The sequence below is a fragment of the Blennius ocellaris genome (genome assembly GCF_963422515.1).
Source record: "Blennius ocellaris genome assembly, chromosome: 11".
Classification (NCBI taxonomy): Eukaryota; Metazoa; Chordata; class Actinopteri; order Blenniiformes; family Blenniidae; genus Blennius; species Blennius ocellaris.
This window is the reverse complement of record NC_137660.1, coordinates 10,927,285-10,951,893: the sequence shown is the minus strand read 5'-3', so window position 1 is coordinate 10,951,893 and position 24,609 is coordinate 10,927,285. Positions and strand designations below refer to the sequence as shown.

The following is a 24,609-nucleotide window of genomic DNA, read 5'->3' as shown; positions in this document are numbered from 1 at the left end:
TGACCTTATATGAAAAGCTATGGAGGAGATTAGAGTTTAAATCAAAACGAACAGAGTCATTTGCTTTGACTACCGAAACCGCAAAACGATGCTGGTTTATCTCTATGTTTGAAATGTGAGGAGAAAGTAGCGAACAACAATGATAACAAAAGATGTCACAATGGAAGAGCTTCATGGCTCATAGTTGAATTGGAAAGATATGAAAAATTGACCAACTAAAACTCTAAAATTGCTAAACCGATAAAAGCTAAAATTACAAAAATGGCAAAAAGTGCCAAAATGGCTAAAACATATAGAGGTTGATTTTGCACTTAACGATAGATATGTATACTGATAATTAAGTCTGTTCATTATTTCCGTCTGTGATCATTTATTTCTTGTGGTATGAATATGGACCAGCAGGGCTTTAACAAAGTTAAAAGTTGATGGAAGTGTTTGTGGACTGACCTCATGACACTTTGGGGTATTAAACGGCCTCACAGACTGCCTGCCTGCAAAAGTTCTACCAGCTATACTTACAGCTATGAACTTCCTTTTTTTTTAAAGATATGAACGCTCTTTTTCTTGGTATGTGCCAGTATGTTGATTTAGAGCAGCATCCTCTGGTGGATGGCTTGCCAAATGTTCATAGAAGCCCAAAGACGTTCCAACTGAACTAAAATGTCACCACAATAATGTGTTGTAATATAAATAGAGCGTGAATTCGCTTTAAAATGGCTAAAACAACGGAAACAGCCAACATGAATAGAAAAGCAACTAAACAAACAAGTAAAACAAAAAGGTTATAACAGCCAAAATAGCTAAAACATTGAAAATATGTGAAATACAGTTCTAAAAATGTAAAAAAAAAAACATTTTATTTGTACTTCTTACTTTCTTGGAAGTGCAACATTAAATACAGTTTCACGACATTAAGAATATGTATGAGCAGTGTTATCAGTATGTTCTGTAAACCAAATTAGAATATTGCAACCTCATATACAAGCAAGTCTACTTAATAATAGATATGATCATCTGTATTATTACTTGCCAGAGAGAACTTTTTCCTTTTTTTTTTTTTTTTAGTTATCATGACAGCTGAATGCGTGTCATCCAGAGAGTGTATGTGACTGACAGCATCAGCAAACTTTCTGCTGAGGACAAAAAAAATCCTGACATGGAAGAGATTTTTTTTTTTTTTTTTGCTTGTCTTGGGAGAAGCCGCTGCAGGCTGTCCCATGTGTGGTGGTCGCTGCGGCCTCTCCATTGGCTCCGGGGCCGGGAGGGGCGTGGCTTCGCCGCAGCTCAGCGCTTAGGGTGCACGGGATGTTCTTGGGATGGCTAAGGGAAAGCGGACTTGGCACTGATCCCTCCTTTCAGTATAGCCAGCAGTTTACATTAGGCAGCAGTTTTTTTTCTTCTTCCTCTCTCTCTGTCTCTCTCTCTCTTTCTCCCCTTGCGTCGGGGAGGGTGGGCGGGGGGGCGCATGAACGTGTCATAAATAGTTGGTCTTTATAGCGGGTCGTGGATGCATGTGGAGCAATGCGATGAAGCCAATGCACTTTGCAAGACTTGCGCTGCAGAGAACCTCCGCGGATCCCACGACCTGTTGCTGACAAGCCGGGGTGGGGTGGGGGGGAGGCAGAGGGAGAGAGGGGGCAGCCGCTCGGGTGAGACGGAGGGTACAGCCTTGGAGAGACGACAGCCCGGGTTCCTTCGGAGGAAATCATGCAGTTTGCAATCTGGCTGGTTGGACTAATGTGTCATCTGTCAGCGCTTGTCCGGGAGACCCTCCAATACCGCCTGCATCCAAAACAAGGTAGCGTAAAAGTACTTTTTTTCCCCTTTCTTCTTCTTATCCTTCTTCTTCTATGTGCATGATGCCCGGTGACTTTAATCCTGTCAGTCTTTGCAGCCTGCATTCATGTGATTTCCCGGTGTGTGTTTCTGAGCCTCCACTTTCCACCCCCCCCCCTCCCCGACGTCTCTGCAGAAAGCTTCATCAAGCAGCTGTCATCGTACGAGATCGTCACGCCGCTCCGCGTCAACGACTTCGGAGAATCCTTCCCACACAAGTTGCACTACCGGAGGAGACGGAGGAGTTTGGATGACGACCTGTCGGGCTTGCGGGTTCACTACAGGATCGACGCGTTCGGGCAACGCTTCCACCTCAACCTCACGGCGGACTCCGGCTTCATCGCCCCCTCTTACGCGGTGACACACTTGGGAGCGGGACAGAGCAACGACACGGACTCCCACTTCCATGACCCGGCCGACATGCGCCACTGCTTCTTCCGCGGACACGTCAACGCCACCGGCGCGTACCCCGCAGTCTTCAGCCTGTGCACCGGCCTGGTGAGTAGTTCGCTTTAATCACTGTCTCCGAACTTAGTGACTTCACAGGGAGAATCACTTTCCGCCTTCCATGCACGCCCTGAAGTGAAGTGTGTGTGCAGCAGTGTCCCAAAAACTCCTGCCAGAATAATGACACCTCGATGATGGTGGAGTGATGCTGCTTGGTGCAGCCCAGACTCCAGGCATCGGGATAAAACGCTGAGGTGGATGCGGTTGCAAAAGCAAGAGCTATTAGATCATTTGTTGTCATGCCATCAATTTTCTGCACCGATTTCTAAAGGTTGCAGGATGCTGAACAGGATTGTCAATCTTATTTTTGTGCTGTGGCCTGAATTTCTTCCACCTTCTCCACATGTTTCCTTGCAAATAGATATGAATACATATACCTTGTATCTTGTCTGTTCCACACTCTCCAAAAACAATGTTGGACAAATGAGGTTACTTTTTGTTCTAAAATCAATGTATTTCAATTTGTCCACTTTGCAATGTCATCCCACCAGCTGAAGTCAACCCTCTGCCCCTTTGGCTGTATTTTTTTTTACATCCCCGCTTTAGTAGAAAACTAGTTTAAATGTCAGTAGTACCACCAATTTGAAGATGCTTTTTTCTGGATTTTTATAACTTATTTCTATCATTTCCATAGCAACAAAAGAGATGATTGATTATTTTTAACTTCGCCAACAAGCAGCCTCAAATATTCAATTAGTGCCCTGTTTAATGCTCCCGTTTTGTATTTCTTGTCTCCTCACATATATCAGAAAATTCTTGAATAAAGTCAATGAGTTCATAAACCCAATACACCGTATAGAGACCCTGACGCTCGAATCGTTTAGTTTGCTGACTCCCTTGTGAGAGAATGTGAGAGCTGTCCAAGGGGATGACTTCATGGGTCACATAAGGTTACTGGTCCAGGGGCAGAGGGTTAACCTCAGTCGCGCCAGGCAGATTTTGGCCTGGACTCTACATATGTGCTGGTGGTGGAGGGGAGTGTTGAGCTGGACACAGAAACACAGACAGAGTGACCATAGCTTCAGTGTCTCTCTCTCTCTCTCTCTCTCTCTCTCTCTCTCTCCCTCCATCACTGCCACTATCAGTAACTTATTTTAGATAAGTGCAGTGTGTGCAGTGCCAGGATAGCATGTGAGAGAATTTGGATCAGCTGCATCGTGAGGCTTTTTTTAACTACTAGTTTTAAGATGTGTGCTGTGATTGCACTCCTGCTGAGACATCAGCACCACTATGTGTTATCACCTAGGATTCTATCAAATGTAGTGTTTGCTTGGGGGGGGGGGGGGGGGGGGGGGGGGGGGTGGAAGTAATCAAATATTATTTTCCTTGTTTATACAGCTATGTAACACACAAGGTGTGTTTGAGCTATCAGGGTAATGAGTTCTTAATTACCCCTCTGGAGCATAATGATGTATGACTCACTTATTCAAACATGTTTGCATCCTTTTTTCAACAATCTTTGTTGCTTAACCGCATCATCAGTCACTAAGAATGACAGGACAATGGGTACATCACCGGGAGCTATCGGGTCATAAATGTGTCCGTATCTGATCTCTGGGGCTAAATGGCTGGGCACATTTTGTTGGGATGAGGTCATTAAGGAATAATTAAACCCTAAAACAAAGGGGTCATTCTGAAAAAAAAAAGCAGGTTCCCCTTTCGTCCAGAGTTACTCAAAGCTATCCCCAGGGGGCAATTGAGGGGGAGGGGCTGAGGGGCTTTTGGCCTTTTCAAAGTGAGCTGTGACGGACAGAAAAAAGAGGAGCAGTGATCTGAAGAGGAGACAACTGCCAATGAGGGTTGTCAGGAACTTAGGGACGGCTCGCACCGTGGGAAATGGTTGTTCCTGAAGGCACTTGCTCTCTCAGTTCACTCAACATAACAGACGTGTGTGGTGAGGCAAGAGGGAAGGATCCACCTTCATTCCAATGTCAAGAGATGTGAGTCTATGTGCGGATCGGGCTCGTGGAGCATTTATGTCCTCTTACCTTCAAAGGGGAACTGCAAATGAGCGAGTGACTTCTGGATGACTCAGCGTTGTGTCTTTGTGGGAAATGTGTGCCATTGGTCATCGCACACCATGTCATGAGTACGACCCCGCTTCAAATACAAGTCTCTCAGTTGTAAGCTCCAATTCAGCACCCACTACTGAACAGCAGCTATTGTGTCTGCCCAAACTTCTGCCAGGTTTGAGCTGAACTAATGCTGGGAACCCCCAAAGCCCCAACACCCCCCACCCAATTGACTAAACAGAGCATTTATCTGTTCGGCCTTCAGTTAACGCCACATAAAAACTTCAAAAACAAGCAATTGAAATTGCCTAATCGGAGATGTTGAGAATAATAGTGGTTTAATGGACTCAGGAAAACATCCATTACATTGTATAAATCCCCAATTATGTTTCAGCAGCAGTTGAAAAAAGAGTGTTATATCATTGGCCAAGAATAAATAAAACATCAATGTACAGCAGAGAGGGGCGACTTTGATTATTGTGAGGGCTGGATAAATGGCATCCTCACAACCCAAGAGCCACATTTTGACTCAACACGTCTACTATGAGAATCTGTGAGAATTATGGCCAGTAATTTCATGAAATGTCTTTGGTCCAAATCAGTGTGCATGCATAGGTTTTTTATTTTTTATTTTTATGAAACAACCCAGTAATAATAATTTGGAATAATTTGAATTGAGACCCAGATCATTTGTTCCATAATTCCACCATTACATACCAACAATCTCGACACAAAGTGTGGATGCAGGGTCTAATAGTTATGTGCGTTTAGCCTACAGCTTTAGGACAACATGAAGTCAACATGACCGACATGAATTACTCGACTTTTAGCTGATACTCACTATTGGTGATCTTATGTAATTTATATTAGATGACAAAAAAATGCTACTTTTATACATATTAAGTTTTGAAAAATTCAGTCACAATTTCTTTCAGAGAAATTATTTACTTTGTTACATCAAATTGTGAGTCCACAGATGCTTCTGTGACATAGGGAGTCTTCAGTGCACAAACAAAGGAGTGGTGCAACAATTGCTTAATGCATTTTTATATTATACTAGACTGTAAAGATAATTAGGTACATACTTCCATTTCACGATCATCTTCAGCAAGATAGTATTTGTCACAGTTATGCTGACGGAAAGACTCAGGCTGGTAAATGTAGTTTTGAAAATACTGCATTTGTCTCCAGTTTTAGAAAAACCCCGGTTGGTTTGAACGAAGGCATCAGCACAGACTGGCTCACTTCATAGTACCTGGCTATGAGAAGAGTCAGAACATTGACTGGTATGAAGCCAATACATCCCTTCTTGCTGTGCAGAACTGAGGGAATCACATTGCTGCAGCACAGTTTTAGAAGTCATGGAAAAAATTGGTAATTTTTCAGAGGTGTTGCCATCATATGTATTGTTTTTAAAACCTGGTAATTACACTGTGTCACTGAATATGTGTAGCACCTGATGCTTATGGCACTTCTGAGGAAGTACAGTGTATCCGTTCAAGTGCTAATCCTCAACCCTTTGAAAGGTGGAAAGGAAAAGTACACCTACAAAAGTATGTGTACTTTTCCTTTCCAGCTTTCTCTGTTTTCCACATCCGATTTCTATGTTTTTCATTGTCAAGTGCTCATCACTCGCGTGGACAGTTATGGAGTAACGCTGCCTCAAAGATAACATTCCTGTGTCCAATATCCTGTTTAAGTGTGTGCATGAAATTACCATGCAAACACAATTGTGCCTCATGGCTGAGTGAGCTAAAGAGCTTTGCAAAGAACGGACCTGCCAAATCAATATTAGCATTCCTCTGTCAGCAACTCGGTCCATGTATGATGATGTCACTCTTGCCAGTGTCAGGACGTGAGGGAGAAATGCATTTTTACAGTTACAGCTTGACTTTAACAGTGTGTCCACAGCTGTGTAAAATGGTTTCCATCACCACTGTAACACTTGTGCGTCGATACATGCAATGAAGGTGTGAAATCTACTATAAAAAGCCAACTTGAACACTGACTGTTACACAGATTTGCTGACCTCTCTGTGTCAGCATGGTCTCTCCGTGTGCAGCTGTCAGAAAACACAGCTTGTTTAAAAGCATGGAAGTAATATGTACAGTGGTGCCCAAGGCAACAACATAACGACTACGGTTAATTCACAACTTTTGTAAATGAGACTGCGCCTTCATCTGGAGACCAAACTTACACAAGACGTACGCAACATGCATACATGCAAGCGCACGCTTCATACCATACCAGATGCATCACTGACGTCTTTTTTTTTTTTTTTTTCCCCCTCTAGATTGGAACGTTTACAACACAACATGGAGAATACTTCTTGGAACCTCTTTTAACCTCTGAGGGGGAGGAATATGATGAAGAACACAACAAACCCCATCTGGTCTACCGACATGAGAGGAAGAGGAACATCACGAAACCCGACAACAACGCAGGGCCCTGTGCTGCCTCAGGTAACAGACTACCTAAATACACTGCCTTTAAGCACTGTCTGTCTGACTTTCACCCGCAAAACACCTACCTCCTCATCACTTGCATTCACTTTCTGAATTACTGCAATAAACACAGCCCTAGAATGTAAATTATAATCAGTCACGATCGTTGGCTCACAGGATACCCAGAACATTTTAGCGTTGATTAAGGGGCGTTCCTGAAAAACCTCTCAACTTAATTAGGCCAAACGCTCTCCTGCAGTGGTGTTTTCACTCCTCCTGAAACTGAAGCTCTGTGGCTGGAGCTCAGAGGCAAGGAATGTTTTTTTTTCTTCTTCTTAGTTTGCACTTGTGATTAAAAGAACAGGAGAGGTTTTCTGTTTAGGAGGCTACTTGAAAGTCCCCCCCTTGTTTCATTTGAATTTTTATGGCTAAGGCCTTAGGGTGGAGGAGAGGCCCTCCAGAGAAAGCAGGGTGACCGAGTGGATTTCACCTCGATGGGAGACCCAAAAGTCGTCCTCATACGGAGCTCTGAGGGCGGCCTTTGTTGTGCGATGCAATAAATCTTTTATGTGCAGACTGCTTGATTTGCTTGTTGTCTGAACCCAGCCATTGTTGCTTGATGGTGGCCATTGTGCGTGGTGGCAGTTTAAAAAACTTGGGCTGACCTGATGGGGAGGCCAACACCGCCTTAATATGCTTCACCCTTTCAATCTCTCAGTCTGTGTGTGGTAAACAGAGACTGAGAAATCTGGAGGGTCTCTCAGCCCCCACTTTAAGTACACACTTTCTTAGGAACTATGCTGGTGAAAGATTTGTGACTGACCTCAGACTTTTGATGAGTGTTTGAAACATCCATTGTATTTTATTCATTTGTCATTCATGTGTTAAGCAATCATTGTCGATATCCACTTCACCTCAAATGAGATGCATATACATCTCCTATGTCATGATGTCAATTCAAATCTTTGTACAAACTATAGTCAATGTAAGGCAGGAATGAGATGTCAAAGATGTGCAAATGGACAAGACACCTGTGGGGCTTCATCAAAGGCCAGATAGTAAACAAAGAACAGCAAGCTGAAAAGAAGCAGTGGGCCCGGGTCAGAGTTGTGAGGCGTCCCAGGCTGTAGCTCCTCAATTTCATCAGATAGGTCCCTTTGCAGATGCAGTGATAAGTGTATTCTTTGAAGGCCGAGACTAGGAAAACTGTCCTGTCTTTTTATGGGAAGAGGTGCCGTGCACGCTGCGACTAGCAGGATAGATGTAAACACTGACTTGGCGCGTGCCATTCTCCTCGCAAAACACTCACGTGTGCTGTTTCTGGCTTTGGGTTTGGACATTTTCCTCCCGCCTCTGGACTCACCTCTGTATCTCTTTGATTGTCTTCACTTCCTTGAACTGTATCTTTGAACAGCATGTCTCTAACTACAGGCTCTTTATCATCTTTGTTTCTCTATCTTTTCCAAACACATCTAGATATGGCCAACATCCAATAGATGTAAAAACAAGAATAGGGATGAAAAATTGTAAAGTTTGGCACTTTCTGTCATTATCATTATCTTATTCAACAATCAAATAATACACGGCACAAATGACCAATGAAATTAATGAAAGAATCTGAAATTCTTATCACAGTTTATCTGAAAGCATTTCTTGTTGGATGTGCATTTTATGATAGTTTATATGAAAATACATTCTTTTGAGAGTCATTCATGCAGTCCTGATTCATAACATGTTAATAAATGGAGCTCCACTTTTTCCCCCCGCTCAAATACGACCAAATAAAGAACATGTGATGTGCGCAAGATGCAGATTTCTGCCTCTTTTGAGGGTTTATCATCTTATAACGCTCTCTTTCCTCCGTTTGTTCCTTTTCCCTGCTTTATGTTTCTGAAAAGAGGACTCTTGCCTTAAATCAAAATTGGGAGCTGGAGTGCTGAGAGTTTTTTGGCAGGTTCAAGACTTTGAAGAGGTTTAGATGGAGGTGTAAAACCTTTGTAGGTCCAAACACATGGGAAGGCAGAGTGGCTGCCTTCAGGCACTCTCTTCCATCTGTAAAGAAATTATTTTACAAGACCCTTTTTTTTTTCCCTCAGGTGAAGACTCCTCTCCATTCGCCTTTATTTTAGTTGTGCCCTGAAAAACGCGACATATTTCTCAATGCGACAAGGATGAAACAAGCACTTTTCTATCAAACGCACCTCCAGGAAACATAAAGTGTATCAGAAGACCTCAGGGAAGATAAACGTTTCCCTTAGATAGGACGCCTCCGAGTGCTGCTTTAGTGTGTCAGAAAAAAACAACGGGGTCTTTTGTATCTTGGTTGCGCTGCAACTTTCCAAAGTTTGTACAGTCTCTTCGAAAACGTGTTGAAGGAGAGGAAGGCTATGTTTCCACGCAGGTACATTTGACAAAGACTAAGTTTTGTTTTGAACCCTTAGCCTGTCATCTCTCACACGTACAAATACTTGACTGTTTCATGCATATGCTGTCACTGCCTGTGAGATGTTAGAGCTAGAAGTGGACTTATAAGGGCTTTTAAAGTGTTACCGTGATGGAAAATGATATTCTGTTATTCCAGCACTGACGACATGGTTATATACCTGTCTGCAGCTGCCTCTTCACTCTGTGTTTTCACGCTCTGTTGAGAAAGCCCTGAAGCATCATTGTTTGTGCTTTCGAGTGGATGGGACTTTCAAAAATCTATCACAGTTTCAAAGTCGTGTAAATGAAAATTAGAGAAGCAAATCTATTATTTTAAACTTACCGAGGGGCTCATTGGTTGTCATTGCTGCGAGGCAACCTGGGTGGCTTCCCTGCTGTTTGGAATACCTGTACTGTAGATAGCTGTTGAGTGGGTGATTAATGTTTTTAAGCCACAGAGGGCCTTCTCGTGCCAGGTTATACGTTTTAAAAGCATCAGGGTAAGAAGCTCGCCAGGCTCGAATCACAACACAGTGCCGACCTTTAATGACACATTCTGCAGGGTATCTGTCTCGGAGCTTGCATGTGAATCCCTCCGTCGTCCTTCAGCAGAGATAACCACAGAGATGAGGGTGGCTGCAGATAGGGGCAGATTCTTCTCTTCTCTCTTTGCTTTCCAAAATCCATGAGAGGCCAAACGAGTGACAGAGGCAAGAGGGACTGTCTATTTTCTCACAGTCACTGGCTGCGAGTCTGAAGCTGCGGGGTGCCGTATTTTGTCTGAATTAGAAACAGTGAATCGAAAATACAGACAGCTTGACAGCAAAATGAAACCCAAACAAGTCCATGGTGTAGTGTGGGCTGCAAAGCGTTTCACCTGATTTCTTGTTGGCCAACTGAGGGCAGCTGGGACAGCAAAGTGACTGGCTTTGATGCAGCAGGACTTGGCACACATGGCATCTGTGCCCCCTGACCCTCCACACAGTCATTGTATAGGATCCCCCCTTGGTGCCCACTGTGTATACATGGTAGTGCAAATGCTAGCATCAGGTTTTTGGTCAATGGGTTCATTTACATGGAAAAATGCCCTCCCCCGCCTGTGGTTTGAACTAGCCGACTTGAATCGGTGCCCGCTCTCCCTTTGCTCTTTCATGTATGTGAATGGAAGCACTTGTTGATTGTGACCTCACTTTCCTCTTTGTTCGGAGTCACCCACTGGACAGTTGGATGTGACCTTGAGTTTTTCCCTCCAAGAGGTGCGTGGTTTCTGGGCTTGCCAGCTTGTTTGCTGCAAGTCACTTTGAACCATGCAAGCATTGAGCTCTTTGTTTTCCTCTGGCTTTTGACAGGGGCGAGGAAAAGTGGTCAGTCAGGGTGTGATGGGTGAGCGCTGATCATTCAGACAACCTCTCTCACCTTTAGGAACTGGTTTTAGATGGTGTGAAGTTTCTGAATGTCACATGGCTCCAAAAGGCTTAGACTTGCTCTGTGGCCTTGTGCCCCCTGGCCTAACCGAACCTCCCCCAATCCAGGAATTCAGGAAGTACCTTTTGTTGCTAGGCAAAAACATTTGTTTTGTGTTTTTTTTTTGTGCGCTTGTGTGGATGTGGTTGTGTCAAAGTGCATGTCATGTCTCTGGACTGTCAGTGGACGAAGTGTCCCACCGAGCGCTGGGAATGGCTGAGCGAACAGTGCAAAGGAGTGGAGAAAGGAACTTTTTTCTTCATATCTTTGAGCTGTTCTGGGCTGCGCTGCATGCGCCTGTCGGTCTTACTACAGAGCTTGGCTGCAGCCCCCGCCTTTTCCCAAGCTCCAACTGCCTGTCTTTCTTCTCTTACACCTGCTACTATAAAGTAGCCTCCTCACCCTCTTCAACAATGGACATGCTCGAAAAAGAAAATTAATTCCTACTACTGATTTCTCTCTTGTATATGTACATACTTGTCAAAGAAGATGGCACAGATTTTAAAATTGTCAGTCAAAGTTGAAAAATGTGTTGTAATTACTCTGACGACACTGACTTTGTATCAACATGTGTCAGAGTTTTCTGAAATGCACATGTTTTCCCTTCATGCATCATGCTCTGTCTCTTCCCTGCCTCAAATTTCATAACACCACATGACAGATAGTGCAACCCCGCTAATAATATGGTCCATTGCTCTCATTGTCATCTGATTTTAAGATAACAGATACTCTGAACAGGGCCAAAGGAGGCTGGGCAGCTATATGCAGTCTATAACTTTAATAGCTGCCATGTGTCCGCCTGCCCTGAGGCCTCAACCCTATTGAACCCGATGTGTTGTGTTGTCTCAGGAGTTCCTGTGACAGATTCCAGCTGGGGCTATTTTCTGCCACTGTCTACTGTCTGGGCATGCTTAACAAATGGTGGCTGATTTGGAGTGGTTAGAATAATCTGAGTGACAGTGACTGACTGCACGGTGGCTTGGAGGAGAGTCGGAGGTGGGGGGTGACAGGTGAGCGACAGTTTCCCAGTGAGATGGACTGGACGAAAGGGGAGAATCCAAGAACTTGCCAGTTAAACAATGGGGTCATTGCCTGTAAGTCTGGCTGTGTATCATCTGAGCAGCCAGGACTCATTCAAAACTGTGGACCTGCTTTGTTTATGTCAAGACAGTCTGAGGGGAAACGAAGTTCAAGAAAGTACAGAGGTATTTTGAACCTGTTGATCAAACCAGTGTACTCTATTGCGCTTTTTAGACATGACTTTCATTGATTTGGCACTTGAACTAGTTACACAAATCTGAAAAAAGTCTGCTCGCTTCTTGATTTTTCTTGTAAACATGGGTCTCTGTGACATAAACTATCGCTCTTCAGTAAGTTGTGAGATCTTGCCAAATTTGTGTAAAACTTAAAAACATTCAGCCTTTTGACAGCTGGTATTCTTGAGCTGTCATGAACTGATGAGGAGAATTGTTTGATGCAGACCCAGGTCTTGATCTTTAAATATTTTCCCTTATATTTACACAAAATTAAAAGACCTTGAAGGACTATGGTGAAAGTATGCACTTACGGATGTCATTCTAGCTGTAGCTGCAGACATCTGCCAGCTGTTTAATCCACGATGTGTTTGGATGCATTTCTTTAAAACTGAATGTCAGAAGTATCTTAGCTTGATCATGGCTTGAAGAAAACACAGCAAGTCCGTGCCCATCATTAGGACTCCAGGCCCACAAGTGGTGTTTTCCCTCTTGTGAGGAGACCTGCGACTCCAAACACATTCTTCAGCTGACCACCATGCTGTCTTTAGCATGTCTCTGAACTGAAAATAACAACGTAGATCACTGTGAGTGTACAAAGCTCAGTGTCTTCCAGTGAGGTCAAAAGCCACTTCACTTTAAAAATCCTTCTTCAGCAGCAACAATTAGCCTCCTTTTTACTTCTCTCTGTCTAGCCACAGAATTGCTCTTAATTGTGCTTCGGTCTGCAGGAACTTAAACATTTTCTCTCTTCTTGGTACATTGCTGGTTAATTTCTAGTAATCAGAGTGTCTGACCTATCTGTACTCCGTGTAAGGTATAGCTACTGTCTATTTAATTGCTACCCAGGGAATACAGCGCTTTGCCTCACAGCAGGCTGCGGAGAAAGAATGTTAATTAGTTCAACAATGAAATGTGGGTTTCCCATTGTTTGGCTCCTGGCATTGATACTTTTGACAGAAAACTGAAGGAAAGTCAAAGAGTGGCTCTTTGATCTTGTCAAAATCTCAATGAGATCCATTTAGACAGGCTGGTGTACATGACTTGGCTCAAACAAAAACTGCTCATTCAATATTGCAACGGGACAGTAAAGGTCCCTGAATTTGTACAAACAAATGAATAATTGCAAAAACACGCCCGCAAAATGTGCACATTCAAACCCACATGACATCTTGAATAAATATGCCTCGAGCACTTCACTAATAATGTGTATGAGATGCTGTGTATGCAATTAAGTATGTTACTGAGTGAGCAGATAAACATGGCTTTTATTGTTCATTGTTTCTGACTTTTGGCAAAGTGGCTGAAAGATTTACACGTTCACAGCAATTCAAGCAAGCACTGAAGCAGAAAAGTGAGAGTGGTGTGGATCTCTTTCAGTTATGTGAACGCTGGTGCCAACCAAATTACAACGTTTATAAAAGCTTACTTTCATGCCGTGCGGGGCTCCATTTTATTGTTCTTTGTTATGAGAAACTGCTGGAGCTTGTTGTTATAGGCTTGTGCTTATTGGTTGTTTTGTTTTTTCTTTCTTTCTTAGGTGTAAGAAGAAATGCCTTCTTACACAGTTTTGTAATTGGTAGTGATTTTCAACATGTACCCACTCCATTGCTGGTTATTGTGAGCCCAGTGGCCTTTGTGTGCCGCCATGTCTGCGTGGGTCCTGAAGGTCAGGGCAGTCATCCCTGTCTTCTCATGGTGTAAGTAGCGGCTCACTACCCAGTGAGAAGGGGATTTTAACATAAGGCGATTTGGGATAGGTTGTGTGTGGATAATCTGTGCCGATTCAAAGGCTATTATAACAGAGACCATATTTTCACCTCTCCTCCTCTTTTCCTTTTCTTCATCTCACACTCGCTTACTCCTAGTCTTAACACCACTTTCTGAGGATGCAGATCCTCCCCTGCACTTTGATAATCCCTTTGATGTCAGACTGTCTGCAGTGATGAGTCTGTTTAGAGGGTTTAGTGAAGAGGGGTTTGGCTTTGGAAGGATTTTGTTATTTTTTTTCTCCCTGGAAGATACAAAGCTCCGTTCTGGCCCAGTTGCCCGTTGCTGCGCGCGCGGGCACAGGCGGGCTTGGCGCTGACTCGGATGCTGGCGCTGGCATAGGGCTGGGCCTCACGGCGGCAAGAGCTGTGCGCCATTGTGCCAGGGAGTCACGCTCCGCCTCGCGTGCCCACTGGGGGCATCGCTTGAATACTCTCAATGAGTTTTCTTTCCTTTTTTTTTTTTTGGTTGAGTTTTTTTTTTCCTAACAGTTGCACACAATCTCTCTCTGTGTGACTGTCTGGAAAAACTGAGTTTACAGAACACAAAGGAGCGTTTCACTATATTCGGGTTATACAAAGTTGAGGAGGTTGTTTAGGATGACGGACTCCGAACTATGCTTGGCTCACGCGCAACGACAGTGTCATTGATTTATTTATTGTTATTTATTTTGAGGGCAGTAACAAACAAGGTAGTGTGGCTATTTCTATTAAATTTTTCAATTTCGAAAAAAGGTATCTTTAAAGCTGTGATAACAGAATGAACATCTCCCAGTTTGCCCTCCTGACTATGGAGGGAACATTTCTATAGGGGAGTCATTCACCTTCTTCCAGTTTTTTTCTCCTTGGCTTTTAACACATCGTCAGATTATTAATGTGTGAGATACTTATTTTATGTATTCTTTGTACTTTTTAGAATTTTTAAGTCATTTCTAGTTTGTTTTTATAACTTACATGTCAGTCTTATTAATGTATAATTACATCTGCATAATGTGACACTTTGCAAGATTTGTTTTTCCTTTCTTCCAATAAAAATTGCTGCTCACACTTGCAGTGTGCGTCTCTGCCTCGCTCTCTCTTTTAACCCCACTCTGTCATGGTGAAGGAATCTGCTGCTCATAGCCAGCTCAACACGTGCAGTTCAGCTGAGAGAACGGAGTCAGTTGAGTATACACACACTATATGCTTGTCATTCTGAGACTGCAGGCGAAGGCTTTCATCTGAACCCTGCAGATTGTTTCAGTATGGCTCTCTACAGATTTGATTAGTTCCTTTGAGAACGTTTGTGTCGCCCCTCATTCTTCCCCGTCCTGGGACACAGAATCATGCTAATTTTAGGATTTCAAGCTGCATGCTGAGGTCGGTTCCTGACTGAGTTGGTAAACTGGTGTCGAGAATTTATGTGGCTGGCAATGAGGCAGGAGAATCGCAGACTGCCTGACCTAAAAACTTTTACTCTCAAGACTCACCAGTGACCTTGTGTCTCTCACTACAACTGGTTTCCCGAACGCTGGAATGACACACTGATTTATGGTGTTGAAGTACAGCGTGCTTCTGTTATGTGGAACTGTGAATGTGCCAGGGCCCCCCAATGAAAATACCTTCACCACCGGAGAGTACTTGGTTTGCATTACACAGTGGTTGATTCCGACGCGATGAATATTTTAATTACACAGTCTCTTAGCTCGTTTGTCCTTCCTTTTCTTTCCAACACAGAGGAATCCAAAAGGCCAGTCGCTTATGAGGAGCGCGGAAATATGGGAGAGGAGCTGGACTCTCTTCGAGCAACAATCGATGATCATCACGGTCATGAAAACAACTCCACCAATGTGCATCCCAAATCTTCACGCCGGCGCAAGCGCTTCCTCTCCTATCCTCGCTACGTGGAGCTAATGGTGACAGCTGATGCCAAAATGGTGCGTCATCACGGACGCAACCTGGAGCACTACATCCTAACAATCATGTCAGTAGTAAGTAAAATAATGTTTCTAAAAATTATTTTCCCATTTTATATTGTAGTTCTGTCCTTTTTTATAATGCAGACTGTATATTTGATTGTTTTCTTGTTATGATCTTCATTTATGTTATCATCCGGTTTATTTTTCTGCATTCCAGAAATCAGTAAACAGTGTTTGATTTATCTGGATATAAACTATGATAATAGAAATAATCAGCAGTTCATGAGTGAACTTTATTCTGAAAGTTATTAATAATGAGTTGCTGATGTCAGTTTTAGTTACTTCATTAAAGAATTGTGTGATTACTAACTTGTTACTTATTATCGAAAGTAAAAAGTACATAGTTAGTATGAATTGCATCTTATTTAATGGCCTCTTCTTGAAGAGTGTATTTCTAGCTGTCAGCACTGTTTGGGTCAGTCTGAGCTCATGAAGTTCAGTTGAAGGTTCATCAGTTGAAAGTGTTGGAGCACTCACAATGTATTTTAGTGAGTTTGAGTTCATTTCTACTGGTATTAAAGTTTAATAGTTGTGTTACAGTAACAGGCTACCTTATAGTCCAGTAATGCTGCCAATAAACAAAAGACCAAAATGACCTGTGTTTTTCTAACAGTCTGGAAACACATGTTAGCTGGTGAATGGTTTAAAAGATCACTTGCTATGTTTAGAAAAAAGCCAGATTAGAAAAATGCATGAAAAAAAAAATCCAGCAGACTATTTTGTCATCTGTGCACTACAGAACCCACTGTTTGCAAAGAGTAAACACCAGTCTGAGCATTTCCAATCTTAGGTTTTACATTGTGGTTGTAAACCCCACTGTGACCCCGGCATGCTGCAGCATAAACCAAACTGGCCCTTTGGTACAGTCCTGACTCAGCAGCTTGACCTCTTTACGAGTCCCAATTCTGACAGGCTGCTAATGAAGCTGGTAACACTGTGATTGACTGTCGTGTAAAAGTGTGTTAAAGCGGGATGAGTTATTAATTGTTCTGGACTACATGTCAGTTCTGTCCTCTCTTTCACTGTATGTGACAGACAAAATGCTGGAAACACTCATTAACTCATGAAGCAGTAATGATTGTCAGTGAAGTGTCAGCCTATGTAAGCTTTGTGGCATAAGTGAGTGTGAAAACCACACTTTGGAGTCAAAACATACTTTCTGCTGTTTATGTCTGTGCTATGCTCACGTGCACACAAGCACACATGCACGCACACACACTTCTTGCTCCTCTTTCATATGCAAAATTGGATTACTTTTGCCACAGTTTAACCAATTTTGTCAAACCGTGTCGGAGGTTTTGATTAAAGTTTATTTCTGGGTCAAGCGCAAGCAGCGACTCCATTAGAGACCACAAATTAATGAGTGTCAGTGTCATTTTGTTTGCTATGTGATCTGTAGTTTAACCTCCGTGCCGATCACAGTTCAGTTCAGGGGTCTTGACATCTTTTATTTGCCAAGAACAAGAACTAAATATTATAAATAACAAGTCCTGCACAAAAGTGAATGTGTACAAGTACCAGCAGCAAGATGTTAGAAAGTATTGGAGTAATATCACAGGATTAGTAAAGTTATTACCATTCTATCCTAAATACAAATACAGATGACAAGTTCCTCATACCTTTTAAGGACGTTTGACTTAACAGGTTGTGTGAAATAAAGTGTTGATTGCCCATAAGAGGTTCCCCTCACTTCTGTTTTTGCACGGATGATGTGTCCTGGTCAGAGAGCACACACAACCATGTTCTGTGTCACAGTGACACAAAGATACACAAAGGCAGTCTTCTTTCACCTTCTTCAGTAAGGCCTGGGCCACGTTTGCCTCCCTCTGGGCTAGCACAAGTTAAATGTTTATAGTGGACTAATGAGTTCCTGTCATGAGGCTGCGCACGACCTCAGGAGACCGCTGGCCAACCGTGACAGGGGTGCACGAGTGAAGCCGGGAGAAGCGGAGTGATGTTTTGCTACAGCTGTGATGTTTTGCTGTCCTCACTGAGGGGCTCAGAGCTGCAGCTTCACATTTATAGTTGGCTACATTTTGTATTTCAAAGGTCTATGGGGGAAACGTAATTAGTTCTAATACCTTGTTGATTAAACTTGCCCTGAAGGAGAAATCTTTGCTTTTCGTACTTCAGTGAACTGTTGCTATTTTGATTAAACCAAATAGAGCTTAACTAAAAAAAAAAAAAAAAAAAGTAATGCCTGTGGTGTAAAGGGAAAGAGAAGTAAAGTAGCTTTCATATTGTGTGGTTTTGTGCTCCGGCTCAGGTTAGTGGAGGTTTGCATTTTTTGTCTGTGTGTTTTGTCTTTGTTACAGGTAGCAGCAGTGTACAGGGACCCCAGTGTAGGAAACCTCATCAACGTCGTGGTCGTCAAGCTCGTTATCGTCCACAATGAACAGGTGAGTGTGGGCTCTCTTGAAATGCTGTGTGTATGCAGGTCTGCAGCAGAGTGTGGCTGACGTCATTGCAGGTGTCCCAGGGTTTTCTCTGTGGGGCCTGTTTGAAAAGGAGACTGCCACTCTTGTCAGTCTCAAGTCTCATGAGAGGTCCCAACGGACAACAACTGATACTGTAATACAGCGGCGAGCCACCTGCAAGTCACGTCTGTGCATAAAGGGTTCATATGTGATTTGTCTTTTTAAATAGGTTTAAACACATTTTTGCATTTTTACCTAAATGGAGTAATAATTATCGAGCGTGGTTGTAGAGGGTTTTCTCAGGATAAAGTGCATTTTACAATTAGTTTAAAAAATGTCTACTTTATCGATCCTTACAAACATATAATGCAGCTTTAAGTGCTTCATACGGCAGCAAATAAAACAATTCCAATCATGTAAAGGAAATGATAAGATTCTTTTCTTGAAAAACTTCTGAAAAATTTAAGCGTTTCTGAATTTTATAAGCATGGAGGATGATGCAGCATCCATGTTACACAAGATAAGAACACAAGAGAAGAAATATAAAGGGAAACTGTCAGATCATTGTTGGATTCAAGAGATATTTCACTTTTCTCAGAAGCACATACACTCAGTTGGACCTCTAATCGCCAATGTAAAATCACGTTTCAAATACTTTAGTTGGTTTCAGTGTGAAGACTACAATAGATTGAAGAGTTGTCTTTTCGTCTTGTGATGACCAAGACACAACAAAGAAAAATTCACGATAAATCATAAAATCATAAAAAGGTTATGTACAAGCAAACAGAACATTGGCAACTCAAACCATTAAAACCATGTTAGTCATGACTTAAACTTGAGATTTTCCTAACAACCATCTTATATCTGCATCTGTTCCATTGGTTCCTTGGTCACATCTCCACCGGGGTTCCACCCACACAGGAAGGCCCCACAGTGAGCTTCAATGCTGCCACCACACTCCACAACTTCTGTGTCTGGCAGCAAAGCCAGAACGTCCAAGACGACAGCAACCCCTCCCACCATGACACCGCCCTCCTCATCACCAGGTACACGCTTCTCACCTCCCATACGCACTGTGTGGAAAAAACTAATCCAGCTAAGTAACACATTTCTGTTTTCTTTTGCAGGGAAGACATTTGTCGGGCAAAAGATAAATGTGACACTTTGGGTAAATTTTTCTTTTCTCTGACACAATATTTACACCTGATGTCCCTCAATGTCGGCTCTCCATTCATAAACTGTGCAATAAAGAGCTTTCTGTTGGTTCATAATATTATAGCAGTAGAAATGACGGAAGGAAGGCTGTGCTAATCTAACTAATGAACAAAGATGTTATGGTTTCCTCACCTCTCACATGTTACTATGGTTTCTAATGACTTTGTGTGTATTTGCATGTGTGTATGTGCTCCTGTAGGACTGGCAGAGCTGGGGACCATGTGTGATCCGTACCGGAGCTGCTCCATCAGTGAGGAAAACGGTATCAGCGCTTCCTTCACCATTGCTCACGAGCTGGGCCATGTGTAAGTCACACGCACGCGCGCACACGCGCGCACACACGCATGCACGCACGCACGCACGCACGCACGCACGCACGCACGCACGCACGCACACACACACACACACACACACACACACACACACACACACACACACACACACACACACACACACACACACACACACACACACACACACACACACACACACACACACACACTCAGTTAACAACACACTCACACAGTCTATCTCACCCTTCACAGGCAGCCTTGACAACAAAAGCCCTCTTATCAAGAGACGCAGGGTGCAGCAGACACAGGTGCAAAGCATAATAAGGTTTTTTCTTTTCTTTTTTTTTTTACAAAAAGTTGACTTTTAATGACAAGCCAACCTTTAATACATCACTATAAAGTTCAAAAAGTTAGCCCCTGTGCGTGTCTGAGCTTTACCTTGACGGCAACGAGCTCAGGTGAAATTTAATCTGAGTGTGCTCAGAAGAAAAAAAAGAAAATCCATGAAGGGAGCAATTTTTCTTGAAAGATCTTTGTTCTAAATACAAAGAATACATTCAAAGATTTTACTGGATGTGGTACGCTGAGCTTTATCAGACAGGACAAGGCTAAATATTGTGTTTAGTGCTTGATCACTGCCCCCCCACACACACACACACACACACACTTATCAGCCGCACAAAACCTGAAGATGTCACAGTGCCATCGCTGTGTAACTTGTCTGCTGGCGGGTAACGGCAGGGTTATCGTAACACCCCGTCTGCCCCGTGAGTGTTTGCGCAACACTCAAACACTGCCACATGTGTGACGTGAAGAAAATAAAAGCCTGTATGGATAATTTGTCTCCAAACGACCACGTCAAAACACACGACTTTATCTTCCTCGTGAAGCAGAGCTTATTCTAAACACGCGTCTGAGGTGAAATTATGGTTTAAGTTTAAGTCGGGCTATTTACTACCACAGCACACGCACCCACGCACGCACACATGCACACACACATACATTCTTTTCCGTTTCAGCAAACACCCCTTTGGACACATTTTTTTCGTTAAAGTTGAAGCATATGTCTTTTTTATCACGGTCTCTGTAAGTTAATGAGAGATTGTTTCTGCTTTTCCAGTTGTGGGAACAGTAGAAAATGAAAAGGACCAGTGTCAGTGTGAGCCTGTGTCCCACTGGTTAAGAATGAAAGATATTCTTCTATCTCGTCTGTCACGCTCATACATTCTTCCAGTGGAGAGATTGTACTGAAGCAGATGGACGAGTCCTCCCTCCTCTCCTTCTCCTCCTCCTCCTCCTCCTCCTCCTCCATGCATCTCATGTGGATCTGTTTATGCTAAAGTTCAAGCAGCTGGAGGCCCAGTTGGCTCTGCCTCTTGGCATGGCTCACCGCTGCATTCACAGGCGTGAGCTCCTCCGAGTGGTTAGCGCTCTGGGAAATCCAGCGTCAGGTAGCGGGAGAGCCATGGCAGAGCATTGCAGATTAAAGAACGATTTAGGATAATGGATGGGAGGCCTTTCTCAGATGACTGCGCAGACGTGTGATTACTAATAACCATCTTGGGGATTTTCAGGCGAGGCTTTGTCACTTGATAGTTGTTCAAAGTTGATGCAGATCAACTTAGATCGTCAGCCTTCAAGTGCATTTGATCACAAAATGGTCGTCTGGGGCCGTAAATAGCTTAATATTCAGTCATATGAACTTTTTTCACGTCACATAATGTCACATGTTTATTTTACTGTTGTCATTGTTGTCACACATATCTTAGGTAAACTAACTGGGTAAAATTACTGCCAGAAATGGATTTTTTCTTTTGCATTTGGGGTGACTGCACTGTTTGATTCACCGACACTGAAGGCATGCATTTTCCTGCCGCTGAGCTCTGCTCTGAAGTGTTCAAAGACTTTTCTTTTTAATCATAAAAATGTGTTTCTGTCATGCTAAAAATCCATCCAACATGATGGCAGCATTGGATTAATTAAATGACGTGTGAAAACTAAACAAATTTTCTTAAGGGTTTCGACTTTGTTACTCATTATTAATTGGAACATCCTCCTATATTGACCTGATCATAAAACTGCCCAATTTATGACCTGAAGGCATTTTTGTGTAATTAGTATAGGATTGTAAACTAATATCCTAATGTGCTCCTTTCAAATGCTGAACAAAAAAATAATCACAACACACACAAATCCTTTGATCTCCAAACGCAGCAACAGCATAATCTACTTATGTAGCACCGTAGCTTTTTTGTTTATTTTTATTTTTTGGATCGCTCAAGTGTTTGGAAACTGGCCTATTGGTCTCCATGTCACCCTGTTTCACCTGCGTATCATCATAACCAACAATGGATAGTTTTCAAATGCCATTTGCGTCAAATTTGATGTTGTGAGTATTATTGGTCCATGTGCACAGAGCTTATTGCTGTGCCAGAGGCTTAATTATTTCCTGGGTGTTTGCCCTGAGGCCCTCGGCCCCTGTAGGGTGGGCCCCATGCCAGCCGTGCTAGGTCTTGTTTGTGTGGCGGTATGGATTGACCCTCAGCTCCAACCTGGAGACCAGCACTGGCCCACATCCTGTTGTAAACATCTCAGACATCATACAGCTGCATGGGATCCCATGTGTACTTGTATAAATGAGTGTGTGCTCGTGTGTACATGCACTACATGTATTTATGGGTTAAACACCAAACTGCGGCACATCACAGGACATCCGAGTCGGATTGCACTGCTCTGGACACAATCAAGAAAACTTACTTCATGAGGCTGCCAGCAATAGACAGCTCGGATGAATTCATCCACATTCGTATACGTTGCTATGTATTTCACTTAATGCAGCCGACTTTACTGTGAAGACTGTTTATTGTTTGAGGGCTAATGAAAAATGCAAAAACAATTAGATATCCAACTTACTTTGGGACTTATAGACAATACAAGAAATGTTCCTTTTGACAGATGATATTAAAACATTCATTTGATGATTCTGGAATATAGACATTGATTTGATTGATTACTTTTGTATGTATACAACAAGCAACATGGACATGTTTGTACAGATGAAGGTGGTGTAATGGCCCCTATCCTCTTCTCCGCATTAAGCCCTTTGAGAATGTGAGATAGTGAACTTTGACCTCTACGGGGTGAACTTGAGGTGATTCTCTTTGGCATGTTGGCTATGATAGTGAAGGAAAAAGGTGCTGATAGATCTGGAGTGACGTTTTACATAAAATGTTGCACCACCTACTGGCCACATTAAGTTTTATGGAGCTTATTAGGATTACACTATCAAAATATTTTGGAGGTTTCACAAATTCATTCATTTCATTTGTGTTTCAAACCTAACAAGTAAAAACAAAATACACTGAAGTGGAACACTTCTGTGAATGCTTTGAGGAGTGGAAAAGGAAACTGACAAGCGGAGCAAATAGGTGCAAAGTGTGTAGCATGACTGACAGATGGGCCTGTTTGCCACATCAGTGGAGATGGTGCAGGACGCCTGTCAGAAGTTGCTGAAAGTAAATCTTGTGACATGTATTCTTCTCACTGTGACGTGGCCACAAAGCAGCCATATTCAAATGTTCTTTTATCCAACTGTGTTCCAGGTTCAACATGCCTCATGACGACAACCCCAAGTGCCGGGAGGCAGGCATGAAGCACCAGTATCACGTCATGGCTCCCACCCTCAACTACGACACCAATCCCTGGTCTTGGTCCAAGTGCAGCCGCAAGTACATCACAGAGTTTCTTGAGTATGTACATGTTGCATTTTTCAAAATGTTCTTTTCTGAAATACGACTTTTGCAATGGTTGTTTGGTTGGTTGGCCATTATGTGAAATCCATATGTTGTGTTCTGCATTTACATGTTGTGAGGTGCATTGCAAAACAAATGGCTTCTATGTCTCCCTCTGAGCGCCGCAGACAGGTCAGTGCAATGTAAACTGTGTGGAGTTGTTATTGCCTGGTGTTGAAAGACTATTTCCTGTTTGAATCGGGGGGTCTTCCCCGGCTGACCTGAGTGATGGATCTTCTGAGGTTCTTCAGCTGTCTCCTCACTCAGACAGAGCCCAGCGTTGAGCGAGCAGGGAAAACAGTGATCCAGTCACAGGCCTCTTTTACACAACATGTAACGTGGGGCAACGGCTCATGCAGCAACTTGTAACCCGCACCGCGGTCCCTGATCCCGGTGAAGGACTTCCCTTTAAAATGGGAAATGTCACTTATAATTAGATCTTCCATGGACATGACCCTTTAATCTTTGCCTCCTTTCCCTCTGTTAATTGTGACGGTCTTCACAAAGGGCCGCCTTGTTGATAGGATGCAGTGTGAGGCAACGCCTCGAATGAAGCATTAAGCCTCTGCAATGACTGCAACATTGAGCGGTTGGAAAATCCTGCTGAAGATGAGGAGGACCTCAGTCAACGTCTTCATTATCCGGAACAGAATGAGTTGGGCTGCTGTTTTCAGCTCCTCAAAATACAAGAGCATGACGTAAATGTCAGACACATTTGTGATGAACAGTGGTTACCCACATGAGCTATATTACAAGCAGCGCAGGTATGGGGAGATTAAAGCAGCACTTGGTGCACTGTGGGAGCCACAATGGTGGGAAAAGGTCCTTGAGAGTACAGGCCAAATGCTTTTGAAGTCCGTCTGCAGCCAACAATGAGGAGCATTGATTCAAAGTATTACTTCTACAGCACCACCGCTGGTCACTGGACTGACCTGGTCAAGTACGTCAGTGTTTTGACTGCTCATTCTCCCTGAAGAGCAAATTCAATCTGTGCCACTCCTCTACCAGCTTAATAAATGAAAAGGCTGCGCCACCTCTCAACCGTCCCTTTTCAAACGCTGAGGGACCCCACCCCCCCCGCTCCCCCTCGTCTCACTGTTGCTGTAATAATGTGCACTGAACTCCCGCACCTGAGAGCTGATGAAAAGTGTCCGGCTGTAGTGCATCATTACTACGTGTCAACCGCTGACATAAAGAAACTATTCTTCCTTCCCTGGCACCGTGCC

The 24,609-nt window shown here is 43.2% G+C and overlaps 1 protein-coding gene across 1 annotated transcript in view; it reads left to right on the top strand.

Annotated features, from left to right (window-relative positions):
• The first annotated feature begins 1,684 nt into the window (after positions 1-1,684).
• The window catches only part of LOC308136512 (A disintegrin and metalloproteinase with thrombospondin motifs 20), a 75,015-nt gene continuing 52,090 nt past the window's right edge, over positions 1,685-24,609 (top strand). Inside the window, exons 1-9 of the mRNA XM_080504852.1 lie at positions 1,685-1,798; positions 1,973-2,334; positions 6,649-6,817; positions 15,426-15,679; positions 17,983-18,066; positions 19,006-19,130; positions 19,212-19,252; positions 19,499-19,604; positions 23,195-23,341. Of these exons, the coding sequence (XP_080360978.1) occupies positions 1,708-1,798; positions 1,973-2,334; positions 6,649-6,817; positions 15,426-15,679; positions 17,983-18,066; positions 19,006-19,130; positions 19,212-19,252; positions 19,499-19,604; positions 23,195-23,341 (1,379 nt within the window). The 5' untranslated portion in view covers positions 1,685-1,707. The remainder of the gene's footprint in view (positions 1,799-1,972; positions 2,335-6,648; positions 6,818-15,425; positions 15,680-17,982; positions 18,067-19,005; positions 19,131-19,211; positions 19,253-19,498; positions 19,605-23,194; positions 23,342-24,609) is intronic.